The sequence below is a fragment of the Arachis ipaensis genome, chromosome B5, assembly GCF_059453495.1.
Source record: "Arachis ipaensis isolate K30076 ecotype BB chromosome B5, ASM5945349v1, whole genome shotgun sequence".
NCBI classification, from domain to species: domain Eukaryota; kingdom Viridiplantae; phylum Streptophyta; class Magnoliopsida; order Fabales; family Fabaceae; genus Arachis; species Arachis ipaensis.
The window spans coordinates 140,925,911-140,953,099 of NC_142440.1; the positions used below are offsets into that span (position 1 = coordinate 140,925,911).

Genomic DNA, 27,189 nt, shown 5'->3' on the forward strand with positions numbered 1-27,189 from the left:
TATTGTTTAAGATATTTTTTCAAAAGAAACTTAATTAAACTGTTTACCCAAACTGGACTTATATATTGTATTAACTAGACTATATCTAAAGTCACATGACATTATTATTAATTTGATTCAAATTCAATAATATATAAGACAATAATAAACAATATAATTCAAATTCAATAATATAAAAAATTAGTTACATGTACAATATAATAACTTCTTATAAATTGATTAGGTGAAACTTAACCTATGATATCTTGCAGGAACTAATACTAGAAAATTAACAATAAATAATAAATTATCATATAATATTAGTAATTTTATATTTACATTTCATAATAAATATTAAATATAAAATATGCCAGCGGTCACAATTTATATCGCCAACAATTACCAGCACCATCAAATTTTTCTTCTGCTCCAAGGTAGAATCGCAACTTTTTAATGACATAACAAAAGTTAAATTACCTATGCCTACAAATGGTAAAACCTGAACAGAACTGCATTGTAGATTGCATAACGAAAACTGAAAATAAATAAATAAATAAAAAATACTATTCAACTTGAGCTCCCATTTTGTATGTCAGTGAAAATGAACAAAGAATTGGTTAACTATATTAAAATTTTCCCTTTCTGTAGAGTCTCAAACAACTCTTGATGAACTTGCAATATCCAAAACACATTGTATATCATATACTCTCACCATAAAGCAAAATTATTCCCTTTGCAGTATCAAATGTTTATTTGGAGTACTGTTTGCTTAAGTCTAAAACTGTTTTATGCAGCACGCACCACACAAAGTTAGAATGGAAGTATATAAATAAAGAACCAAATTATAATGCAAAGATTGGCTTTGCAAAGTTTATAGCAACAGCAATATTTCATCCGTTTGAGATGAAGTGATTTTTGTTTGAGTTTCATGAGAAAAGTGATTTTTGAAGTTTAAAATCTAGTTAGTATGGGTTCAACTAGAAACCAAATTAGTTGAGAAGAACTCTGGTGTCTCACAATTGATTCCAAAGGGGCCAAATACAAATCAAAGTATAAAGGAAAATTCACACTAGAGAGCTTCAGCATAGTTTGGATTAATGTGTAGCCAGTTAAATTTATACATATAACATGGTAGATTGGTATTTACCCATATGTAAATGGAGGACTCTTCGATCAAAAATCAACAAGCATTATCTACTCAGATGTTAATTCCTACTAACTCACAACTAATTTGGGTTAATCAACTCCTAAACAAAAACAAGCAATGGAACCAACAGCTCATTCCAGAACAATTCAGTACAGATATTGCACAGAATATTTTACAAACTGAAATTGGGGAATGGGATGATTCAGTTACCTGGCCAAGGGAGAAAAAGGGTTGCTACACCGTGGCTTCAGGATATTTACTGGCGCACTAGTTCTGCCACCCTCCACTCGATCTGATGCCACTCCACTGCCAGCAGAAGAAGCTCTGGACTTCTATTTGGGACCTGAAAGTGCAACCGAAAATAAGAATCTTCCTCTGGAAAGTAATGCACAAGGGATTGCCGGTGAACCAACAACTCCATGGAAGAATCAGAACAACACCCCCATAGAATTCTATATTGTTTCACTTTTAACATTCCCATCTCAAACACCACGTAACAAAACTCCAAGCTAGTAACTTTTTTTAAAATGCTAATAAACAGAGACAATAGAATAATGTCTACACAGGAAATAACGAGGTAATTTATCTAAGAATTAACAGAAAAACATTCTCTGAAAAAGTACTTCGTAGTGTACATATTTTCAACAGAAGCAATTTCCAAGCAATACAACTGAGTGGCATTAATTAAGAAAATGGCCAAAAATTTTGAGATAACTGAACCATATTAACTTTGACTCGACGTTGCTTAGGTTGATGAAAAGAGGGGACATGCATTTTAGAAGGGGGGTTTATTTTTAAGATGGAAGCGAAAACTGTATAGCCTAAGAATGAATCCTTATTACCTACTTAAATTTGCTTTTACAACAATTCCCATAGGATTCAATCAAATAAACAATAGCTCATGGTTACTTATGATAAAACAGTCATAGGAATTAGTTTGATATATATATATATATATTTGGTACCTACAAAGTTACGGAAAAATAAGTTGCACAACAGAATAACAGAATTATATTGATGTCATGGCATTGCCAAAGTCCTCTGACCCAACAGACACAGAATTTACAAAACTATGATACATATTCAGCAACAATGAGATGTAATTTCAATTTGAGTTGATGTATCTTACCTTCTTTTATCAATTCAATAAGCCTCTAGCAACCATTCCCCGAAGAAGTTTCTCCGCCATGTCATTCTCATCTTTTTCAAACAAAGCACGAATAATAGTTTCAAAAGTCACAGCATCTGGTAAGCAACCATTGCCTTCCATTTTTGACAAGAGTGCCAATGCTTCTTCAAACAAGCCCTCTTTGCAGAGCCCATTGATCATAATATTGTATGTCCTCACATTTGGACGATAGCCTTTAACGGAAAGATCTTGAAAATTCTCTTTTGCATCTATAAGTCTTCCACTTTTGCATAGGCCATCTATAAGTATATTGTAAGTGAATATATCTGGATCAATGGCACACTCTTTCATTTGATTGAATAACATAAATGCCTCGTTAGGTTGTTGGTTTTTGAACATCCCATCCAACAATGAACTGTAAGTGACTACATTAGCGGGTTGACCTCTATGATGCATCTCGATAAGAAGCTCCAAAGCACGGGAGATTCTCTTTGATTTGCTCAAGCCATCAATAAGAGTGCTGTAAGTTACCGTGCCTGGAACCAAGTTCTTGCGATGCATTTCTTCAAAGAGATTCAAGGCTTCATCGACCATTTTACTTTTGCAGAAGCCATTAATCATGATACTGTAACTTCGAACATTGGGCAACACTCTAATTTGGGCCATTGTGTTGAATATATATTTTGCCCTATTTACCTGATTAACCAAACAATATCCATCCATTAAGCTGTTATAAGTAACCACATCTAGTTTCACACCATGTTTTGCCATTACAGCCAATACACTCTTAGCATCTTTGATCTTTCCTTCCTTGCATAGCCCATCAACCAAAGTATTATAGGTATAAACATTAGGAGTAATGTTTCTAAGCACCATATCACTTAACAAATCAATGGCTTCCTTATATTGACCCATAAGACACAATCCAAAAATGAGAGAACTGTATGTGATAACATTAGGAGAAATTCCCTTAGCAAGCATTTCAGAAAATAATTGAAAAGCCTGACTTACAAGTGTATCCTTGCAGAGGCTATCAATAATTGCGTTGTACATGAAGACATTAGGAGCAATGCCATACCGTGGGATCTTTCTCAACACTTGAATAGCAGCTGACGTGTGTCCGGTCTTACACAGCCCATTGATCAAGGTCCCATAAGTGACTTGATTAAACTGAAATCCATGAGCCAGCACTCTATCATGAAAGCTCACTGCTTTTTCAACACTACCACAGAGAAAGAGGCCTTTAACGAGTGTATTCAATGTTACCGTATCAGGTTGATAATCCATTCTGAAAATCTTGGCCAATACAGAGAAAGCAAGCGTCATACGACCCATGCCGCAACAACAATTAATTACGATGCTCAAAGTAAATAAGTCGGGAGCGATTCCCCTGGCTTGCAATTGCTGAAAAAGGGAAATGGCGGTGGAGAAATGGTTGGTCTTGGCAAGAGATCCCAAAATCTTGGTGAATTGAATGATGGATGGAGGGCGACGCATAGAGAGCATGCGAGTGAAGGAATCAACAGCTTCATCAACTTCACGAAGGCATGGGGGCTCAGAATGAGAGTGAAGGGATGAAGAGGACGGGAAGGAAACAAAATTAGGGATTTGGAGAAGAGAATACCTAGAAATGAAAGTGATCCTTGAGGTTGAGGATGACAACATTTTAGTGTTTCGCACTTTCGCTGTTGTCTAAGTTTGAGGGAGTTTGCTAACTCTGCGGAAATAGTCCTCTGTTTCCAACACCCCCCATACTAATGAAAGGTCTCCAGACTCCAGTCCCGTTTTACTTGGGTTCTGTTGATTTTTTTTTATCAATTTTATGAATTGGACGCATATACCAAATAAATTACAAGGCTTGGGGGAGTAATGGTTTCATTATGCTCGAGAAAAAATGGTGATCTATCAGACAACAACAACGACAACAATAACAATAAAATTTAATTATTTTGTTAGTATTTATAATTTTATTAAATTTTTAATTTTTAGAATTTAAAAAATTATAATTAAATTTTTATATTAAATAAAAATTTATAATTAAATATTTATTAATTGTTATTTAAAGGTTAAATTGTAACGCTAATCTCTATATTTTTATTAAAATTATAAATCAGTCTCTACATTTTAAAAATTTATAATTAATTTTTTGTACAAAAATATAATTTTGTAATTAAGTCCTCAATAATATTTATTGTAAAAAAAACGTACATTTATCATAATATCCTTTTCTTTTTCTTCTCTCTTTTTTTCCTCCTCTTCTCTTCAACGTTTTTGTTCTTCTTCTTTAACAATAATACGACTTTAGCAACAACAATGTCAAAATTATTACTGATGACCAAATTCATTAACACATAGTAAAAACCAAAATTAACAATAATTATACAAATTACCACGATAATGTGCATTATTAACATGAATGAACTCAATTCAACTCATCCCAATTATATTTATATTATCAATAATTAAAATATTTTCCTCATCATAAACAAAATCCTTCTCTCTAACAAGTAACAACTCAATCTTACTAATCAAATCCCTCATAGTATGCCTCTAGATCCTATCCATAGACACATATCGATCCAAGAACTCACGATCTATCAACGTCTTTCCCTCCACCACTCCAACACCATCACCGCCATCAACCTCAAACACACCGTTTTGGAACGCAGGAAGCTCCTCATCCTCCAACGCCTCCCCGTCCTTCGCCATTCGGATCCTGTTAGGGACCATCCTAACCCTCTTGCCCTCGCAAACTAAGCTCCGTAGCGTCTCACTTTTTTAGCAACAGAACCACTCGGGTCTGTGGAGGACCTAGACACGGCGTGTGAAGCTGTTTTTGAAATTAATGGTGGTAGTGCCGGAAATACGACGTCATTTTGGCAGAATCAAAGACTCTCATAGTAGTCGACCCAAAAAAAAAGACTCTCATAGTAGGGACCAATTTGCAATTTCATTAAAAGTATAGGGACCAACTGTATAATTTTTTGGTGAACAACCAAGAGTAAAAAACAAAAGAGCAGAAAAGAAAAAGAAAAGAAATCAGGTTCTTAACAGTAAGAGAGGACAAACCACCTCTGGCGGCTGGTGCCAAAGGTGAACCTCATCAGCTCCGCTACCTCAAGATCCCATCTTTGCCAACCGATCTGCCACGACATTAGCTTCTCTCGGGATAAGCTCAAAACAAATATCTCAATCCCTTCTTAACTTCAAGTCAAAGATCAATTGTATCACTTCTTTTTCAAGATGCCAGAGTGGAACTTGCCAACCAGTTACTAGCTCAAAAGCTGCTGCGCAATCTGTCTCACAGACAACAAGCTTAAGACCCGCCTCCCAAGCCCAAGCCAAACCTTTCCATATACTCCACAACTCCATCTTGATGACACTAGATCCAAAGAAATTTCTTGAGCATCCCATTACCCATTGACTGGAGCTATCGCGAATTACCCACCCAAAACCAGCACAATCATCTCCCAAGTTCACACTCTCATCACAATTTAACTTCCAAGCACCAGGTTCTGGCGGAGACCAAGACAGAGATTTTAATCCCTGGATGCAACACACTCGATTCTGAGTTGTATATTCAAAATCCACCATGCACCTGTGAGCCTTGTATGCAATTGACCCAGCAGATCCAAAAACTCCCTGAAAATTACCCATATTTCTGTCTAGTCAAATTGACCATATTATAGCTGCAAATTTGGAACAACCTGCATTGAGGAGGCCATGCTTGAACCAATCATGCACCTCTTGAGAGCCAAAGAAACACACATAAGAAAAACCTAGAGAAACCCAAACTGATCGCACCACTTCACAATCCCGAAAACAATGAAGAATTGTCTCCAGAAGTTGATTGCAACGTGTACATAAGGATGAGGAGGAGAGATGTCGCTGAAAACGCAGATATTGAGTTGGTACAGCATCATGAAGGCAAAGCCACACTAGGAGCCTCAACTTTTCAGGGACCCGCGCCTTCCAAAGCCAAAGCCAATTGATATTCCTATCCCAATTCAACTTATTCCGAATTAACCATAAATATCCTTGTTTAGCAAAGTAAAGAGTGTGCTCCCAACTCCAACCCAAATCACGATCAGAAGCCGAAATATGTACTAAACTAAGAATGTCTTCCCTTAAGTCCCTAGGAATAAAAGAATAAATCCTCTCCAAATGCCAAACTCCATCACGGTAAACATCTTCAATGGTCAAAGCAGCCTCATAGATATCAAGAAATTCAACCCTTGCTCCTACTGGCCCAGAGTGCAACCAAGATTCAAACCAGAAATTCTTAGAAAGATCTCCCACTTCCCAAAGAAACCCTTCCTTTAATACGGAAGCTGTGTGCACAATAGACTTCCATATATACGATGAAGAACCCATTGCTTTAACTGCAAATAGGTTTCTATTCTGGAAGTATTTCTGAAGCATAATCTTGATCCACAGTTTCTCTTGATTCATCAAAATTTGTCAAACTAGCTTTCCTAATAAAGAAAAATTGACCAACCGCGACTCCCGCAAAGCAAGACCTCCAAACTTTTTTGGAGTCGTCAAAACTCTCCAAGATGCTAAATGAAGACTACGGTGATTATGACTACCACACCAAATAAAACTTCTAGTAAATTTATCAATGTTAGAGCACACACCTGATGGAAAAAAGGCTTACTTGCATCCTATAAATAGGTATAGAAGATAAAACTGATTTAGCAAGGCAAATCCGACCAGCTTTATTAAGGAAGCGACCTTTCCAAGATGCTAGCCTATTAGTAAGCTTATCAACCACATCATTAAAATCAGCTTTAGTAACTCTCCCATGCTTGAGGGGGACACCAAGGTATTTTTCCAGAGAATTAGCAAATCGGATAGAAGAAATACCAGTGAAGAAATCCTTGCGTTGTCTAGAAACATTCATAGAACAGATAGCACGAGATTTGTCAAAATTCACCTTCATACCAGATGCTCTGCAAAAGGTGGCCATAGTGTCCAAAACATGAAGCACTTGAGATTTCTTCGCTTTGCAAAAAAGGATAAGGTCGTCTGCAAAAGGAGATGGGAGATTACAGGACCTCCCCTAGACACAGTCACTGGTTTTCATCTACCAACCTCCACTTGCCTAGTAATGAGGCAACTCAACCTCTCCATACAAATAACAAATAAATAAGGAGACATCGGGTCTCCTTGCCTCAAACCCCTCTTTGGCTGAAAACCATCCAACCGGTTACCATTCCACATTAGAGAAAGGGAGGAAGACTTTACACATTTCATAATAGGAGAAACAATAGTACCTGGAAAGCCAAACATTAGGAGAGATTGCTCCAAAAACTCCCAGCTCACCCCTGTCATAAGCCTTTTCTAGGTCAATTTTAAAAGTAAGAACACCTTTCTTTGATTTGGTTTTCTTCATAAAATGGAGAACTTCCTGGGCTACAATGATATTGTTTGGGGCACCCCTTCCAAGAATAAACCCTCCCTGCAAAGGGCCAATGATATCTTGTAGAAAAGGTCGTAACCTCTCCACAACTACCTTAGTTATAATCTTGTAGATGACATTACAGAGGCTGATAGGACGAAACTCTTTCATGCAAGACGGGTTATCAACTTTTAGGAATCAGCACCACCAAAGTGTCAAACAGAGCACTATCCAGATCAAACCCAGCGAAAGCCTTCTTAACAAGTTCCCATACATCTGTACCAACCACTTCTCAATATTCCTTGAAGAAAAAAGCCTGAAAACCATCGGCACCTAGGGCCTTAAAAGAGTTCATGCCCATAACCACCTTCCTAACCTCTTCTTTAGAAACATTTCTTGTGAGACTTTCAATAGCCTCACGAGATAAAGAAGGTAATTCCTGATCCCCATCACATCAAGTTCTACCTGTTCCACATTACAAAAAAGATCTCTATAAAATCCAATTGCACATTCTTCGAGTTCTTGCGGATCAGTACTCCATCTTCCATCCTCCAAAAATAACCCCTGAACCTTGTTACGCTTCCTCCGCATAATGGTTTGCATATGAAAGAACTTAGTATTCCTATCTCCAAATCTGACCTAGTGCTCTCGGGATTTTTGATACCAAAACAACTCCTCTTGCATAAGCAGATTACTATATTTAGCTTGTAACTCCCTTTTTTCCTGTATAAGAGATAAAGCATCAACTCTCTCCATTCTCTGTTGGATACTGGTCACACGCCTCTCTAATTCCTTCTTTCTTTCAAAAATATTCCCAAATACATCTCGGTTAAAGGCCAAAGTATCATCTCTGACCTGAGAAAAGCAACGAATAGGATTGGGTCTACCCTTGTCCCAAGCACCCCTGACCACTGACGAAAAACTTGGGTGATAAGACCAAGCTACTTGAAAACGAAAAGGTTTTACCCCGACTCTTCTATCATTACCTTGACATCGCATCATAATGGGACAGTGGTCAGAATGCATCCTCGTCAAATTCTCCACATAGCTTTTCGGAAAACGAAAGCACCAAGCATCAGTAGCCACAGCCCTATCCAACCTCTTCGAGATGAACCGATTACCCTGCATATGCCTGAACCAAGTGTACAAAGATTCATGAGCTCCCAAATCAATCAAACCACACTCATCTAGGAGAGCTCCAAACCGCTCTGCCCTTCGAGAGACAAAGTTCCCACCTTTAACCTCGGATGAAAGAAGGATCTCATTAAAATCCCCAATAGCTAATAAAGGACCTGAATAATTTCTGGAAAAATATGTCAAAACCCTCCAAGCTTCTTCCCTTATGCTAGGAACGGAACTTGCATAAATTGCTGCATAGACCCAAGAGAAACCGCCATTCGAAAACTCAACACACACCACTTGCGAACTCGCTGCCACGACATTGCAAGATACTCCGGGCCATGCAGAGAGCACCCAAATACCTCCACTATGCCCCTGAGCTTCTTCAATATGAATAGGAGTATAACCTAATCTGTTCCAAAAGACAGCCATCTTTTGGAAAGCACAATGAGTCTCTAAAATGATAAAAACATACGGATGAAAATTCTTTACCAATTGTTTCAGATGCACCCGAGCCAGCTTATTTCTAGCTCCTCTCACATTCCAAGCTATAATGTTTGCACAATCCATATTAATATTACTTGGAGTGAGACCCACACCTCAGATTATTTGAGGGTAGTGAGTGAGGTCTCCACTGTAACCACACTGTGCCCATTCTCAACCAGGGAATTCTGAAGAGAATTAGGCCTTAATCTCTTTAAATTGTTTTTGAATGGCGTTTTAGAAGTCCCCGCGCCTTGCGAATAAGCCACTGCCCGTTCTGAACCAGGTCCTTGCTTGCCACTCGTCACACCTTGAGCAGAGGTAAAACCTGACGAAGCTAATTTAAAGTTCCTCGCTTGTTTTAGCACTTGATTGCCCTTACTTATGTGTAAAGATGATTCAACCACATTGATGCCTTTCATAGCAGATTCTCCTTTAGCAACATAATTAGAAGATTTATCCACATAAATTTTTTTGGACTTATCCTGGTCATGCCTACCCAAAAAGACCTTCTTGCCCTTTGCCTTTCTTTCCACTTTGGTCCACGTTGTATCCCCTGCATGTGCCCCTTCCATTACATGCACTTCCTTATCCTTATTCTTCTCTATCCCAATTGTAGCACTACCAAAAACAAAAGGCTTCTCAATATTAGAAGAAAATGGCACCTGATCTATCTTCTCATGATCTTGTTCCTTGTCTTCATTCACCCCTGTTTCATCAATGTTCACCGAAATTGAACTAATCAATTTACAGTCCACACTAACATGCCCATAACAACCACACGTATTACAGACCAACTCAAGGCTTTCATATTCAACATCCAAAACCCTCCCATCAACCTCAACACTACGAGTAATGGGAACGCCTAAATCAATCTCCACACAAGCCCTCGCATACTTCCCTCTTGCTGCCATCTTAGTTGCTACATCGACTTTCACTGGCTTTTCCACCGCAGCGGCAATCCTCAACATAGCCTTCTCATAGTAGTAACGAATCCCTAAACCGTAAAAGCATACCCATACCATGGTGGATCCAAAAACCTCCTCCTCTAAATAAAACTCAGGTGACCATGGCTTTACAGCAAGATAGAACCCAGATATCATCCAAGGACCACCAAGTAATACCCTCTCCCTCTCCCGCTCACTCCGGTTAATCTTATTTAAAAAATTTTTAATAATTTTAAAATATTTACTTTTAAAATAAATAGTATTTTTAATAAAAAAAAAGAGATGATCTAACTGAAAGTTTTAATCTAGTCTATAGATTTAATTACAAACTTTTAAAATATAAAAAACTAATTAAAAATTTGATAAAATTATAAATATTAATAAAATAATTAAATATAATAATAATAACAACAAAGAGATATGTTATCTTTAGAAAAGTATAATATCGACACATAATTTTAGGGTTTATGATTTAAAAAATTTGTTGAATAGTATAAAGTTAAAAGAGGCTGAATTAGTATGTTTGAAGTAGTTAACATCACACTTACCATAATTTTGCTGATACACCTAATATAACTTAATATACACCTGTTTATAAAATTTTGTCCAACTCTACTATATATTTTTTTGAGTGAAGTAGAAGACCAAAAATATTTAATATTATGCTAGGAAAGAATATATTAGAAAATTTATACTTAGACAATATTCATGCTCTAACAATTAATTAAAGTTAATTTTTGTTTCTGCCTCTTGATAATTATTTATTTATATTAAAAAAATTATCAAACAATATTGACAAATCAACTTATCATTGGGAAAAGATTGAATGAAATAAATAAAAAATTGTCACCTAAAAAAATATTGCACTCCATAGCTATTAGTTATTATCATTAAAATTAGGGACGCTAAATAATAATTTTTTACCAAGAAACAATGACTGCTCTTTAGGTCTGTTAATTTCAATAAATTTTTTTAATGTGAATTCATTCAAGGTTTAATTATTCTGTTAGTTCTTATAGTTTCGCAAAATTTTTAATTAGGTCCCTATACTTTTTTTTCTTTTAATTGGGTCTCTATACTAATTTTTTTTTCAATTAGGTCTCTCTTAGTAGTAATTGATTTAATTATATAGGGACCCAACTAAAAAAAATTGGTGCAGAAACTCAATTGAAAAAAAAATTGGTGCAGGGACCCAATTAAAAGGAAAAAAAAGGTATAGAGACCTAATTGAAAATTTTGCGAAACTATAGAAACTAACAAAGTAATTAAACTTTCATTCAACAACATGTATTTCTAAATATTTTTTTTTTTTGTAAAATGTATTTGTAAACATTAAGGACCTTGGGAAGCTTCAAAAATAATTTTTTTGAACTTTTAACTTTTGAAAAGTAGTAGTATTAATGTCAAGTACAATTTTCAAAATCAAATTGCAACTTTCTAAGAAGATATTTAAGAGCTTATAGAGAAGTTTAAAAAATGATTTCTCTCATAATACTACTACTTTTTATCACATTTCTATAAAATAAGCACTTTTAGAATTAAAAATTCAAATACAAAATAATTTATTTATAAATTATTTTTAATATAATTATTTATTATTTAAGCTATTTTTTTTAAAAAATTTAATTAAGCTGTTTACCCAAACTAAATCTAATAACTACTATTATTTAGAGTCTTAGACATACAATGAAAACCTGCAGAAGACCAAATCTAAGTCCCAATAAATAAACCCCCAAAGAGATTCTAATATACATCATTCCAAAAAAATCTCACAAGAAGCAGAGAAAAAATATAGTAACAATAATTAATAAAATTAAAAAAAACACACAAAAAGGGTCTCTGAGGCCCATCCGTAAAAAAACTTCACTAATTATTTATCCTATAGAAGAAACAAAACTTCTGTAACGAAGCAGAAAAGCTATCGAAGACTAGGTAAATGGACACACGATTCGGTGGTCGAGGAACCTTTGGACCACTTAGTAATCCAAGTAGAAAACATGTTTTTGGAGTTTTTTTATCAATTACTACATAGTGTGTGTTTGGATTACAGTTTGTAAACGAGAGTTTGTATAAAATTGATTTTGCAAACTTGATTTTGATAAAAAATAAGTTTGTGTTAAAATGATTTATGTTTGGTAATTTTTGTATCAAAATTGATTATAGTAAAATAAATATTGTTTGTCTTATACCATTCAAAATCACTTTTAGATAAAAAATTACTAAAATAGACCTCAACTTAAATCATTTTTTTATATTATTCTATAATTTTAATTTAGATATTTAAATAAATCTTATTAGTTAATTTTATAATAAAATTAATATTTACTTACTAAAATAAAAATAACATATAAAAATAGATAAAATATATTTTTAAATAAAAATAAAACAATATAAATTTTATAAATATATAAAAGAATATTTAATCAAATATGTTACGTTTTTTTAAGTATTAACTAAGAATGTTATTTTAGTATTTTTTTACATCGTACTCTTATTCTAGTACTCTCAATAATCTTATTCTTAATATTAATTTGGAATCCAACGTTTATGATTTTATTATTATCTATGATTAATTTTTTATTTAATTTTTTTTAATAGAATTATAATCTATATTATAAAAAATTACACTAAAACATAGTATATGAGAATTACAATTATAAAAGAGATTACTAAAAATAATAAAAAAAAAATTAAATATTCACTTTATAGTAATTAAAACAAATCTAAAAATTCTTGATGATCTTTTTATATAGTATATTTTTAGTATTTTTAGTACTCCTTTTTTAGTATGCTATAATTTTTTATTATTATTATTATTTACAGTTAATTTTTTGTTTAATTTACTTTACCTAATAGAATCAATAAATCATATTATAAAAAGATAATAACAAACATAATACACAAAAATCACAATTATAAAAGTGTATAATATCAAACAAACAGTTGAAAAAAAATAAAAAAGATAAATAATAAAAAAAATAGAGTTCATATAAATAGGAATAACAAGAATTTTATAAATAATATAATAACATACATGAAGGATAAAGTTGGTAAAAGATAAATAAATAGTTAGTATCATGACTAAAAAGCTCGTTAGGAAAACGGAGAAGCTAAAAATAGTTGCTTCTTGTAAACGTTGGTTTTGGCAGCAGAATCACTTCTGCGTTCATAGAAAAAAATTTTGCCAAACCAAAAGTTGAAGCTTTCAAGAAGTCTAAACGTACTTCTTCCCTTCTAACGAGTTTCCCAAACACACCCATAGTCTTTGAACTAATTTTAATTACAAATTAACCCCATATATTTTATTTAATTATAAAAATAATTTTTTATTTTATAAATTATTATTTTATCAATTATCTATTATATTTATTAACAATCAAATACAAAAATAACAACCAATTATATCCTCCATTCATCCTAATAATTTCAATTGATTAAAAAATTAACTTTGATCTCGTTACGTTCGTCCATGGCTTTAATTTCGTCATGTAGTATCACAGATTTAATTAATACTAGTAGAAATATATTTTCTTCGTCCAAACTAGACCAAACTACAGGATCAATGATTTAAGTTAAGTGATAAAAATTGTTCTTATGTTAATACATTGATATTGGTGCAAGAAGATAATAAGATCCTGATCATGGTGATTGAAAAAAAAAATGGATTAATGAGGATTTGTACAACCTATTTGTGATTTATGAGGGTAGAATAGAATAAACTGTTCAAAATCCTACAGAATTCTAAAAAATGAGAACATTAGCAATTGATTGAGTAGATGGATATTCCATTACCAATCGATTGGATTACATTACCAATCGATTGAATTTGGCTAAAACTTCAATGTCATTACTTTTCAATCGATTGTATTTGGCAAATCCATGTTGTTTTCGTGAATTCAATCAATTGAGTAACAACAACAATTGATTGCTTTGAGGCATTCATTCGATTGGAAAGTATAAACAATCGATTGGTTTAAACTTTTTACCATTCTACCTTACAATTTTCAATCGATTGTTTTGAAAAACCAATCGATTGAATTTTAAGGAAACACGATTTGGAAGCCATGGACGAACGTAACGAGATCAAAGTTAATTTTTTAATCAATTGAAATTATTAGGATGAATAGAGGATATAATTGGTTGTTATTTTTGTATTTGATTGTTAATAAATATAATAGATAATTGATAAAATAATAATTTATAAAATAAAAAACTATTTTTATAATTAAATAAAATATATGGGGTTGATTTGTAATTAAAATTAGTTCAAGGACTACGTAACAATTGATAAAAAAATTCCAAAAATATGTTTTCTACTTGGACCACTAAGTAGTCCAAAAGTTCATAGACCACCGAATCTTGAGCCAGGTAAATGTATCACTCTAGAGTATGCTATCTCAGTTCATCATGTGAAGAAAAAAAAAATTTTCATTAACATAGCAATAGCCTTTTATTATATCACATTTTCTTTACTTCTTTTATTTCACTTAAAAAATACCGATAAAAATTATATTTTATAGACAACAACATACGTGTAAATATTTTTATATAAAAATAATATTTAAAAATTATTAAATAATTTAATAAATTTAACTAAATTATTATCTAACAAATTTTAATTATTAATTTTATATAAAGATAATTTAATATAAGTCTATTTTATAACATTAATTAAAAAAAGCAAATTGAAAAGATATATTTTCTCTTTGAATAAATACTTAAATTGGTCTCTGAAAAAGTATCCGATCTCTAAATTAATTTTCAAAAAGTAAAATTAATTAGACTTGTCCCCAAAAGATTTAAAAATGGTCACGTTAGTTCTTCCATCCCCTCCGTTTATTCCGTCAGTAACGACGTTAAATCTTGCTTATGTGGCCGTTAATGTGTCATATCAGCATGACAGGTTGGTGCAGAATGGCTAATGACAAGATATGTTTAAAAATTTTTGTCAAATTAGAGTGTGTTTGTGAAACACGTTGGAGAGGATAAAAGTGCGTTTCAATGCTTTGAACGCTGTTCTTTAATGTTTGGCAATTTTTCTTCTCTAAACGCCAATGTGATTCTGCATCCCAAAAACTCGTTTACTAGAAGCAAGAAATTATAGTTTATGCGTTTACTCAACTTACGTTTTTTTTTGTGACTGAAATAAATTAAACAAAGAAAAACAAAACAAACAAAACAAGGAACTGTTTAAATAGAGGGACAGTCCCGTTTAAGACTATTCTTAAACTCCTCCCAAGGTGAAAGAAGCTCCACATGCAAAAGTTGTAACTTCATCGCCATCTTTGCCATAGTATCTGCCACCGTATTTGCATCTCTCATAATCAAACGAAAGTCAACACGCCAATTCCAATGCATGATATCTCTTATTTTGAGCATCAGTGGATCAATAAACCCAAAATCATCTTGAGTAACAAGATTAAATGCTTCCACACAATCCGTCTCACAAATAACATCTCGTTGACCCACATCCCAAGCTAAGAGATATCCTCTCCAAATAGCAAATAATTCTCCTTGAAGAATACTATTACTCCCAATCATTCCCAAACACCCCCTTTGCCAGCTCCCATTACAATCTCTAATAACACAAGCAAAATCAACACTATCACCCGAACCAAAATAACTAGCATCACAATTAATCTTAAAAGTACCAATGGATGGGGGATTCCAAAAACCATTTAGAGTAGAGGGAAGGAACATACGTTGTAATTCAAAAATATTCCTAAGCTCCTTTTCTGAAGTTAATGCTAGACAAATCACTTTTTTCGGAGGCCAAGTTTCATGGGGATTAAAGATGTCATTATTCCTTGCTCGCCATATCCACCAAAGTCTTGAAAAGAACTTGAACGGATGCTCTCTGCTATGATACAAGAACCAGTTCTTCAAATCCAAAGGATGACAAGAAATATCCAACCTATGCCAGACAAGCTGAGCTTTTGGACAATTCCGAATACAATGTAAAACCAATTCCTGGCTAGAAAGACATCTTGGACACCTATCCGATGACGACATCCCTCTTCTAAAGTGAAAACTTGCAGTAGAAAGAGCCTCCTTAAGACACAACCAAGCCAAAAACTTATGCTTTTCCGGAACAAGCTGACGCCAAAGCCAAAGTCAATTCTCCCGCTCCTCCCAACCAAACAGCTGTTTACACAACCACAAGTAACCATTGCGTGAGTCATAGACTTTGGCAGCAGACCCACTCCAATACCAACCCACTTCCGGACCTGCTTGTTCATCTGGATTGTAAGAGAGAATATTATCTTTCAGATTTTGAGATAAATGAGAATAAAGAGTATCCAAATGCCACCTACCAACCGACCAAATATCATGTATCCGGAGATTCGAATCAGAAATGTGAACATAATCCATCTCATTAGATAACGTCCTTCTCTCCTCCAGCTAGAAAACCAAAAATTCTGGTTCAAATCTCCAATACACCAAGCAAACCCATCCTTCAACACTTTTTAAGCCTTGCAAAGACACCTCCAAATGGGAGAGTCATTGTTCTTAGGATAACTAAAACAGTCATATAGAGATGATCGGTATTTGGCATCCAACGACCCATAGCTTGTTTGGCTGCTGGAAAAAAGTCCAAACTAGCTTTCCAAGAAGAGCAATATTTACACAATAAGGATCTCTAATCCCCAAACCTCCATATTTTTTTGGAGTAACCAGTACCTTCCAACTAACAAGATTCAATCCTCTTCCATCAACTTGTCCTTTCCAAAGAAAATTCCTCATCATAGACTCCAATTTACTAATGATTCTTTTGGGAAAAATAGAGACCTGCATCTGGTACGTGAGAATAGCAGCGGCAACAGAATTAACCAAGCAGATTCTAGCAGCCCGATTGAGTAAACTCCCTTTCCAGCTTGCTAGCCTACTCCGAATCTTATCCAGGACACCATTGAAAGCTGAGCGAGTCACCCTAGAATGGCTAAGGGTAACTCCAAGATACTTGCCAAAGTCCTGGACAAATCTGATAGAGGATACCCCAGTGAAAACCTCTTTCCTTGTTGCAGAGACATTTTTGGAGCAAAGCGCTTTAGACTTCTCCACATTAATCTTCATCCCAGATGCTTTGCAAAAAGTCTCTAAAACCAACATCACATTTTGCACTTGCCTCTTTGTAGCTTTACAGAATAGAAACAAGTCATCCGCAAACATTAAGTGGGATATTCTTGGTCCCCCTCTAGAAATAGCAACCGGCTCCCACAAGCCCAAATCAACCTGATGACTAATAAAGCATGTCAATCGCTCCATACACAACACAAAAAGATAGGGTGACATAGGGTCTCCTTGTCTAAGACCTCGGCTAGGAGTAAAGCCATTCAAACGACTCACATTCCAAAGAATAGATAAGGAAGAAACAGTGACACAATTCATAATCAAATTAAGTGTAGGAATAGGAAAACCAAAGCTCCTAAGGGTATGAGCTAAAAACCTCCAGTCAACTCTGTCATAAGCTTTCTCCAGATCAATCTTAAAGGCCAGTGTGCCTTTCTTTGATTTAGTCTTCTTCATAAAGTGGAGGACTTCTTGAGCAACAATGATGTTGTCAGGAGTTTCTTGTCCCGGAATAAATCCTCCTTGAAACGGGCCAACAATCTCCGCAAGATGAGGATGAAGCCTATTAACAAGGACCTTCGTGATGATCTTGTAAACTACATTGCAGAGACTAATCGGCCTGAAATCTTTCATAGATACCGGTGATTCAACCTTTGGAATGAGAACCAGTAAAGTCTCCAACATTCTCGGATCAATAGTAACACCGGAGAATGCCTGCTTAACCATCTTCCAAACATCAAGACCAATGATCTCCCAATATTCTTTGAAGAAGAAAGATTGAAACCCATCAGGACCCGGAGCTTTAAAAGAGTTCATGTGAAAAACAGCTGTTTTGACTTCCTCCATAGTAACCGGTGCCGTAAGATTATTGCAAGCTTCCTCATTCAGAGAAGGAAGAGGCACATCACCAAGGCAACCCAAATCAACATCATCCAAATGACAGAATAAGCTTTTATAGAAAGACTCTGCTTCTTGACTCATAACCTCTGGATCAGTTTTCCACACTCCATCCTTGAGAAAAAGGCCATGAATCTTATTATGCTTCCTTCGCGCAAGAGTTTGAATATGAAAGAATCTTGTATTCCTATCCCCGAACCTTACCCACTGCTCTCTGGACTTTTGGAACAATAGGAGCTCTTCTTGCACTAGAGTATTATTATAATCATCAAGCAATTGTTGCTCTTTCTGACGCAAATAAATACTATCCACCACCTCCAAACGCTTTTGTAAATAATTAATCTGCTGCTCTAATTCATATTTCTTAACAAAAATGTTACCAAATACCTTCGAGTTAAACTCTAGTAAATTCTTCTGTACTTCCGAAAGCTTGCCATGAATTTCTCTATTACCAGACCACCATAACTAGTTCACAATATCCCTATACCCAGGATGAGTAGCCCAAGCAGCAACAAATCGGAAAGGTCGATTCCCTTTAGGCTGAGGACGACCTTTACAACGCACCAGAATAGGGCAATGATCAGACTGAAGCCTATTTAAAACTTTTGCATAAGCCTCTGGAAAGATAGTTAACCAACTACTATTTATAAAGACTCAATCAAGCTTTTTTGCCACGTCAACATAATTTTTCACCCTCCTGTACCAAGAAAACCGCCTCCCAATAGTCTTCAGATCAAACAAACCACTATCCCCTAATGAAGTAGCAAATATGTCTGCTCTTTGATGAGAAAATTGACAGCCCTTAGATTCATGAGAAAATTTGACTTCATTAAAATCACCAAGAACAATCCAAGGTCCTTGAAAAACCATGGATTGTGCAACAAGATAATCCCAAAGGAGAACCCTTTTATTAAATTGAGGACTGCCATAAATACCACTACACCTCCAAATTAAATTATCAAAGTGAACCTCAACAGTAACACCCTGATCAAAAACATCAATGAACTTACAACAAACACCCTTCATAGAGGATAGAAACCAAATACCTCCCTTATGCCCCTCTGCTTCTACTATACCAACAGAGTGATACCCCAACCTTTCTCAAAATAATTTTAAATGCTGAAAAGGGGAGTGAGTTTCAACCACAATAAAGAAAACAGGTCTAAATTTCCTAACAAGTTCCTTACAATGCACCAGGGCTAACTTATTAGAAGCAGCCCTAATATTCCAAACAATCATATTTAAACTGTCCATAAATAATAGGGACAGAATAAATAAGAACATAAACTCTAAACAGAATCACCAACCTCAATAGGTGGTTTGTCCTGCGGTACTGGCATACTCTGATCCTCAATAATTGCCACCTTCGGACCCCCTGACACTGCACCTGCCATGCTCCCATCTACTAAGGTTTCCTCCGTTGTGCCACCATTTTTATCAACTGGCGAGTTCTGCAAGGAGGAAGGCCGAGGACGCTTCCGTAGAGAAATTCCACGACGTGCAGGAGTTCTGCGCGATGGAGATGGCGCAATTTCATGTTTTTCTCGCTTCTCCATCCTAATGCCAATTGATTTGCCTCCATCACCATGCAAATTGGGCCTTGGAACCCTTCTCGAACCAAACTTGCTGCTTTCCATCTTGGTCCTTCAAACCTGATGACTGGCCCATTGTGAATTTTCTCTTACGCAGCACTTGTTGCCAGCCCTCTCCATCATCCATGCATGCCTCATTAACATGACCATCAGGCACGTGAGGAGCCAATGATTCCGTAACCACATCCTTCCCTTTAACAACTCCTAATTTCTCACCCAAATTACGAGGATTCTCACCCAAATCACGAGCTTCTGATTCAGCCTCTTTTTGAATCTCATGATTGTTATGTGGCACTAGTGTCGGGGCTTCATTATTTTTTCCATCACCAAAAGAATTTCTGTTTCCTTCCAAGGACTCTTTCTCCATGCACAACGATTTATCATGCACATACCGTGCATAAGTAGCACAAATCAACTGTAAACTCTCGTACTCCACTTCATAAGTCACACCCTCCACTATAATATGTTTGATTACATGCAACTCAAGATTAATTTGAACACAAGCTCGGACATATTTTTCTCTTTCTGCAAGCTTAGTAGCCAAATCTACTTTCACCGGAATCCCTATTGCAGAAGCAATTCGCAGCATTGCTTGTTCCTGGTAGCACCAAATTGGAAGTTCCGAGACTCGAATCTATACCAGCGTTGATCCAAAGAATTTTTCGCATGGCCTAAAATCCACATCTCATGGCTTTACTGCAACATAGTGAGCCTCTATCAACCACGGACCACCAAGAATGACTTTCTCACTATCTGCAGCAATATCAAATTTAACCAAAAAATATCCAAACCCCACATCCAACAAATCAAACCTCCTTTGATGCGTCATACTATCCGAAGCTTATGCATGAGAGCCGTGTAGCCATAATGCTTATCCAGCACCTTGATCACGATGGCTTCCTTATAAGGTTCAGCTAGACAGCTCTTTGCCTCCTTGGTAAAACTGACACTTGGTGGACGAGAATCACCCTACTTACCTGTCACTGTCGTCGCGATACCATCCCTAGATAAAGACCCTACTAATGCAAAGGCCTTAGACTTTTCTGCACCAATGACTTTATCTCTAAAAGAGACATTGGCTGGCTTTCCTAACCCCTCTCGAGAAGAACCCTCCTTAACACCGGATATACACACACCCACGCTCTCCCCCTTGTCTCTTCCGATGGCATGGCCATCTTTCTCACCGTGTTTCACCCTCAACCGCTCACCCCCGCTATCTCTTTCTCTCATTCTCCTTGAGTATGGAGTACGTACTCTTTCTCTGCTAGGATTTTTTCAAAGGAAAGTAATATTTGTGTTAGAAACTTGTTACTTTACTCAACTTACATTTAGGTTTATTGCTAGTTATTATTGATTTTTTCATAATTTTTTAAAAATAAATACTGAGAATATTAAAACAATTATTCTAATTTTTATGTACTGTTTACTATTTTAATTTTTTATAATATGTATTATTGTTCCTATTAGAAATGATAAATTAAATAAAAAATTAATTATAAATAATAATAAAAATATAACTTTTGAAAAATTAGAACCTAAAATATTAATAAAAATAAGATTATTAAGAGTACTTAAAAAGAGTACTAAAATATGTTATTTTATATATTTTTTTATTTAATAAATAAATATTAATTTTTACTATAAAAAAATATTTAAAAAATTATCAATTTTTATATGTTATTTTTAATTTCATAAATAAATATTAATTTTTATTATAATAATAAAAAATTATAATATACTAAAATAGAGTATTATAAAAAAAATACTATATAAAAAATACTAAAAAAATATAAAAAAATTAAATATACTTAAAAAAATAATATTATAATTTAATATTATATTTTTTTAGTAATTAATTAATTATTTATCTAGAAGTGATTTTAACTCATATTATCCAAATAATATTTATTTTATCAAAATCAATTTTAGTAAAAATTACCAAATATAAATTCTGTTGGCACAAACTCACTTTTACTCAAAATTAATTCTACAAAATCACTTTTATTTAAACTCCAATTTGTCCAACCTAAATCCAAACATACACTTAATCCTAAAGAGAATAAACCCTAATCCCTTATTCTCGTTAAATGCCATTGTTGTTACAGCAACAAATTAATTCTACAGAGGTTAAAATTGTTGTTGAACTGCATTATGGGTAGCCGTCTAGTTGGCCAGAGTTTAGACAAGGATACAATATGGTTGAAAACTATGCATAATATAATAGATAGTCCTACTAATAACTTATAATCCTCCTGCTTCTACCTTCATCTTAAAAGCCAGAGATTTTGATTAAACTTCAAAGCTACTTGGTACTGTACAGTGTATCAAAAGAAAGTTGATGTCTTTGGCCTTGAGCTATTTAAACTCTATATTTTTTTCTGTGTGTGTTTTTGAAAGATTTTTGAGGATGAATGTTGAAATTGAAATGATCTGAAAAATGTAAATAGCCTTATAAAAAATGATACAAAGAATGTATTCATAATAAATAAATGCAATTCATATTACTACTACATACCTTCTGAAACTCTCGTTCCATTCGTGGAGAAGCGAAAATGGGGTGAAGTAGACAGAAAATTTTGGGCAAATTGCAACGCTACCAAACGTCTCCTTTACATTTCTACTAGTTCTAAAGCCTGCTCTTGCTCTTCCATCAGTTGTCTCCTAAGAGATCTAGCATTCGCACAACTTCTTGGAACTAAAAAAAATTGAAAATGGTTATTTTAGTGACTAATGAAAGAATGAGCACAGAACAAGTCATATGAACAGGACAAGTAATATAGATTCCAAACAAGATAATATGATACTCACTTGAGTTCATTTCAGAATCCATGTCTATGTGGTGAGGTGAGTAACACATAGAGTGTTGAATTCTATCAGCATATTTCCTGCAACCAAATTAAAGTTGATATGAAAAGTTTTTTTGAAAAAGAGGTATCTGTCAACATAACTAGCATGATCAAAAGATAAAATTAAATTACTAAATTTCATTCATACACAAAGGATGAAAGTAAATTAATTAATATATATTATTGGAAAATTATCTAGTGTTCCGGACAAAAGTATCGAAACACGGTGTTCAGGGTACGAAAAGGTAGGCTGCTAAATTTTGTCATGTAGTAAAGGATGAAATGGCAAAAATAACCCTATATCTCTTAATCAATTGACAAGAATAACCAGCTCTAGGCTATTGGTAAATTCCTATTTTGTTGAAGTCGTTTCTGCAATGAATGATGGAGGGCGTGGGCCTGAGCCATTTAGTTGTTGCCCTGAATTATTGTTAGAGGTCCAACAGTTATATTAGGCAGAAGAGGAGGCTGGAAAACAGTGGTGTGACTAAGACTCTGAGAAGGACCTAAGGTGGTGGCGTGAGTTGTTGCCTCAACACGACGGAGGTGTGTGTCGGCCCGGAGTAATTGTTGGAGGTAAAAGGGTTGTAATTGGCAGGGCAGGAGGCAGGAAAAGTGGTGTTAGTGTTGTGAAAAAGCATCTGAAAAAGAGTTGGGGTGAAGTTGTCGGTTGCCGCAACATGACGGAGGTGTGTGTCGTCGGTGGCGAAGGAAATGGCAGGTGAGTGTCGAAATAAGCCAGCATGTTGTTGCTTCTACAAGAGGTGAGAAAATTTGGTATTGATAATTATCGTTGTTTGTTGTTGGAGTGTGGGTTGTATCCCATGAATTGGAGTGACTTCGACTCCATAGCCTAACCTACCAATGCCATTTGGATAAATATGTATATGTAATATGTTTATGAGTACTGAGTACTTTGTAGTAAGCATCACAATATAAGTGGTCCAGCATGAATGTCATATTCGACCCTTCTTTATTATACATTTGCTTGTATAGAGAAGCAAATAAAAAGATTAACATTGTGGTACTCAAGTTGTATATGAAAGATACAAACAAATAAAAGAGGGTTAAACACAAGTTGATTATTGTGGAATGCCGTATAGTGACATTCCAATTACATTTATATATGCCCTGCTTCCCTTTCCCTCGTTTCCTCTATTATTGTCTCTTTGGAAAGTTGTAACAAATTTATTTATACTCATGAAAATAAATGTTCCAAAACTCTATATTGCTATTGTTCAATTAAGTGGATAAGTTTGGGTACTTAGATCTTGAGTACTTTAGTTTGAAGTTGTAATGATTTTTTTCCTTTATCTTTTTATGGATTTTGTATGAGGAATTAGAAATAGTCATATGTCACTAAAATACAGTTGATATATATTTTAGGAATATCATAATCACTCATGTTCAGTTTTGTTTATATGAATTCAGATAAATTATCTTTCGGAACTATAGTTTAAGATTCTTCTTTGGATATATGACTTAGAATTCTAAAAAATTAGTGATTTTAGTTCATTAATCAAGTTAATATCAGTTCACAGCTGAATGAAAACTTATATCTTATCCCTCTTGTCTACAACTCTTTACCATATAATATCAGTATTTAAAATAAATTATAAATAACTATGAAAGTTCCTGTTGCAGGCTAAATTCATATGTACTGTTTGGTGTGTAAAATAAAAAACTGTTGTAATTTCAAAATGATGAGTTGGAATATATTACAAGAATGTTAGTTACTTGTGTGATCAACATTGACGATGAAAATAAATTAATGTATAAATGAAATAAATATGCATTATTCTATGCAAGTGAGTCTCCAAGATATTAGTTAAAAGTGTGAACCCACTTAACTAAAAAATATTTTCACTCTTTGAATTTAATAATTTGGACCACAATTTTCTTGTGATTTTCACTCTTTTGGCTTGATTTGTTTAGTATTGTTGAATGTGATTCTCAGTGAAACAACTTGGGGGATGGCCATGGGGTAGTGATGTTCGAAATGGAGTCATGTAGCGGAACAGTGCCGGAATTTGAGATTGGAGGTGTTGAGCCAGTAGGTGGCCTTGATGGAAGTGGTGAATGGCATTGCAACACATTGGTATGAATAATTTTGTGTTAATTTGCATGTACTCATTAGTAGCCAATCTTTGTGTTATAATTGCCTATGAAACACCATATAATGGAACCACCATTTATGTGTAGAATTTTCTTTTATTACCATTAAAATACAATAGATGAATACCATTCGATGACATTCAAAGAAAGATCATTAAACATAAATATATAATATTGAAAATATTGTATCACATTTTTTATTAATATATGTAAATGCAATCATTAGGATTGGTAACTAGTAATAAGTTAATAAGGAGCGTGTGGGAACAAAAATTTTTTTTTTTTGTGCGACTGAAAATAATCCTTTTCTCTTCATTGTATATGATAGAAATAATCGAATTGGAGTGATAGAATTATTGCAACAAATTTAAATTGGTATTTATTTGAGTTTATCGTGTGGTTGAAATAGAGTAGTAAGGGATTTCATGGTGTGCTTGCATTTTGCAGGAAAGCTCGCTAGAGATCTTGAAATGGAAGCGGAAGAGCAAGAGGGAGAACCGCTGGAGGATTGCGATGAAGAAGATAATGACATCTCTGAACCAGTCATGTACAGTGGCGCAGAGATATTGGAAATGGAATTCAATAACCCTGATGAGGCATCCCATTTCTATGAACAATATAGCCGGGCGAAGGGTTTTGCCATGAGGCAGGGAAAGAAACTGAAAAATAAGAAGGAGAAATAAACTAATCCATAATTGAAATAAACTAATCTTCGTTCATTAAATTGAAATAAACTAATCCATAATACCGCAAATTTCGACAACTCACTCATATTTTTTACAAATTTATGAAAACTTCTAGCAAGGACAAAAAAATAAATAAATAAATTCACGTCTCTTATGACATAGTCTAAAAAATCTATAATTAGATAAATTTATACATACATTAATGCATATGTATGTATATTTTCTTTTCAATTTCTATTTTTAAATATTTTTTTTGCAACAACCAGTGCATAAATGATAAAACAAATTTCTTATCATGTAGTTCTAAATCCAAATTAATGTCAAATTTGTGTTTGCCCCTCCTAACTTTCTTTCATAGCCAAAAACAACTTACTATTTTTTTTGTCAATAAAATTTTATTATTCCATTCACTGAGAAAAAATGTATTATTTTAACTTCTCCAATATTATTTTTTTAATTTAGTTATTATCAAATTTTAAATCGCAACACTATCATCTGCAATAATCTCATTACCATAAATTTTAATTTTTATCATCATTGCCAGATTTTTTAGCAGTCCAAACTTCTCAAACATGCCTTGACCCATTTATGGGACCTGACCTGCATCACACACACTTGGCCCAAATATAATTCGGCTCGGCTAACCAACAAAATGCCTAGGCTAATAGCTAATGCCTTCACATCCCAGCCTTTAATTGTAAGGGAACACAAGTGAGATTATCTGTGTCTGTGGACTTCTCAACTACTCTACCCGTTGCATACCATTGAGCAGTCCTGCTTTTGGTGTATACTCAAAATAACTTTCCACAATCTTAACCCCTCAAATTTATTTATAATATATCTGTGTGGTTCAAATTGATGGAACATCACATTCCGCTCCCTAAACTGCCATACCTGAACATCTTCCTATATTATTATCATATATAAATTTTTCTAAATTAACCTTAAGATAATCAGATATTGATATAATTATACCAAGAAACAATCAAATTATAACAAGAATCCTTTCTAATGTCAGGTGCAATTGTACCCACATTTCAAGCTTAAATCCAGAGTTTAAGCCTTCAATTCCAAGCTGAAAATATAAATTAACCGAAGGAAGTACCTTTCAATAACCTTTGACTTTTTTTGGTAAGGTTTAACAAGCACTCAAGACCCACAAACATAATGGGGATTCCCTTTGTCTAAAATGGTTTTAATAGTTTGTGGATCAATAAACGTCACAAAGCTAAACATCATTTTCTGCTAGAGGTGAGAACCAAAGACGAAGGATTGGATTAGAGAGATGTTCTATTTTGAGAAGAAAGATGGAATAGACCGTAATGAAAAAGGGTTGAAAAGGGTGACCAAAGAAAACGACGCCTTTAAAGCTTTTATTGACATGTGACACTAAAGGTCAGGTAAGCAAATGTTAACATCCTTTGTCAAATAATAGACAAAAAGAATTAACGTGATTATTTTTAAATCTTTTGGGAACAATTCTGATTAATTTTATTTTTTGTGGACCAATTTAGAGATCGAGTAATCTTTTGGGGATTAATTTAAGTATTTATTCTTTTCTCTTTGTTACTAGAATAATCTGTTTGAATTGACTTCTCAATTACTTTTCTAAAAGAAAAAGAAATGTTGACTAAACTAACAAAAATTTATGTTTGATACACTAAAAAAATCATTTTAAAAGATAAAAAGCATTTAATTTTAATATACAGAAAATATAAATTATTTTATATCTTAAATAACTATTCATATTATTTTTACAAATATAACATCACGTATT

At 34.1% G+C, this 27,189-nt stretch overlaps 2 protein-coding genes and 1 long non-coding RNA gene across 4 annotated transcripts; 1 reads left to right on the forward strand and 2 right to left on the reverse strand.

Annotated features, from left to right (window-relative positions):
* Nucleotides 1–193: 193 nt before the first annotated feature.
* On the reverse strand, nt 194–23,250 carry LOC107642083 (uncharacterized). Of its 2 annotated transcripts, XM_088486535.1 has the most exons (6): nt 23,118–23,250; nt 22,574–22,650; nt 22,281–22,460; nt 3,880–4,052; nt 2,256–3,790; nt 194–1,469 (listed from the first exon to the last, which is right to left on the reverse strand). In XM_088486535.1, the coding sequence occupies exon 5, from the start codon at nt 3,759–3,761 to the stop codon at nt 2,265–2,267; it is 1,497 nt and encodes a 498-aa protein (XP_088342661.1). In that variant the 5' UTR covers nt 3,762–3,790; nt 3,880–4,052; nt 22,281–22,460; nt 22,574–22,650; nt 23,118–23,250; the 3' UTR covers nt 194–1,469; nt 2,256–2,264. The 2 variants fall into 2 exon arrangements, with proteins under 2 accessions (XP_088342661.1, XP_088342660.1); XM_088486534.1 differs by having other exon boundaries at nt 2,256–4,052.
* Nucleotides 8,296–9,207, reverse strand: LOC107641122 (uncharacterized). Its single transcript, XM_016344628.2, has one exon. The coding sequence runs from the start codon at nt 9,205–9,207 to the stop codon at nt 8,296–8,298; it is 912 nt and encodes a 303-aa protein (XP_016200114.2).
* On the forward strand, nt 23,240–25,757 carry LOC110262535 (uncharacterized). Its single transcript, XR_002347192.2, has 3 exons — nt 23,240–23,375; nt 24,569–24,709; nt 25,174–25,757. It is a non-coding gene; the product is annotated as an uncharacterized LOC110262535 (long non-coding RNA).
* Nucleotides 25,758–27,189: the final 1,432 nt, after the last annotated feature.

Coding starts and splice junctions, on each gene's coding strand:
- LOC107641122 (XM_016344628.2), bottom strand. CDS start 9,207: ATGGCTGTCTTTTGGAACAGATTAGGTTATACTCCTATTCATATTGAA.
- LOC107642083 (XM_088486534.1), bottom strand. CDS start 3,920: ATGTTGTCATCCTCAACCTCAAGGATCACTTTCATTTCTAGGTATTCT.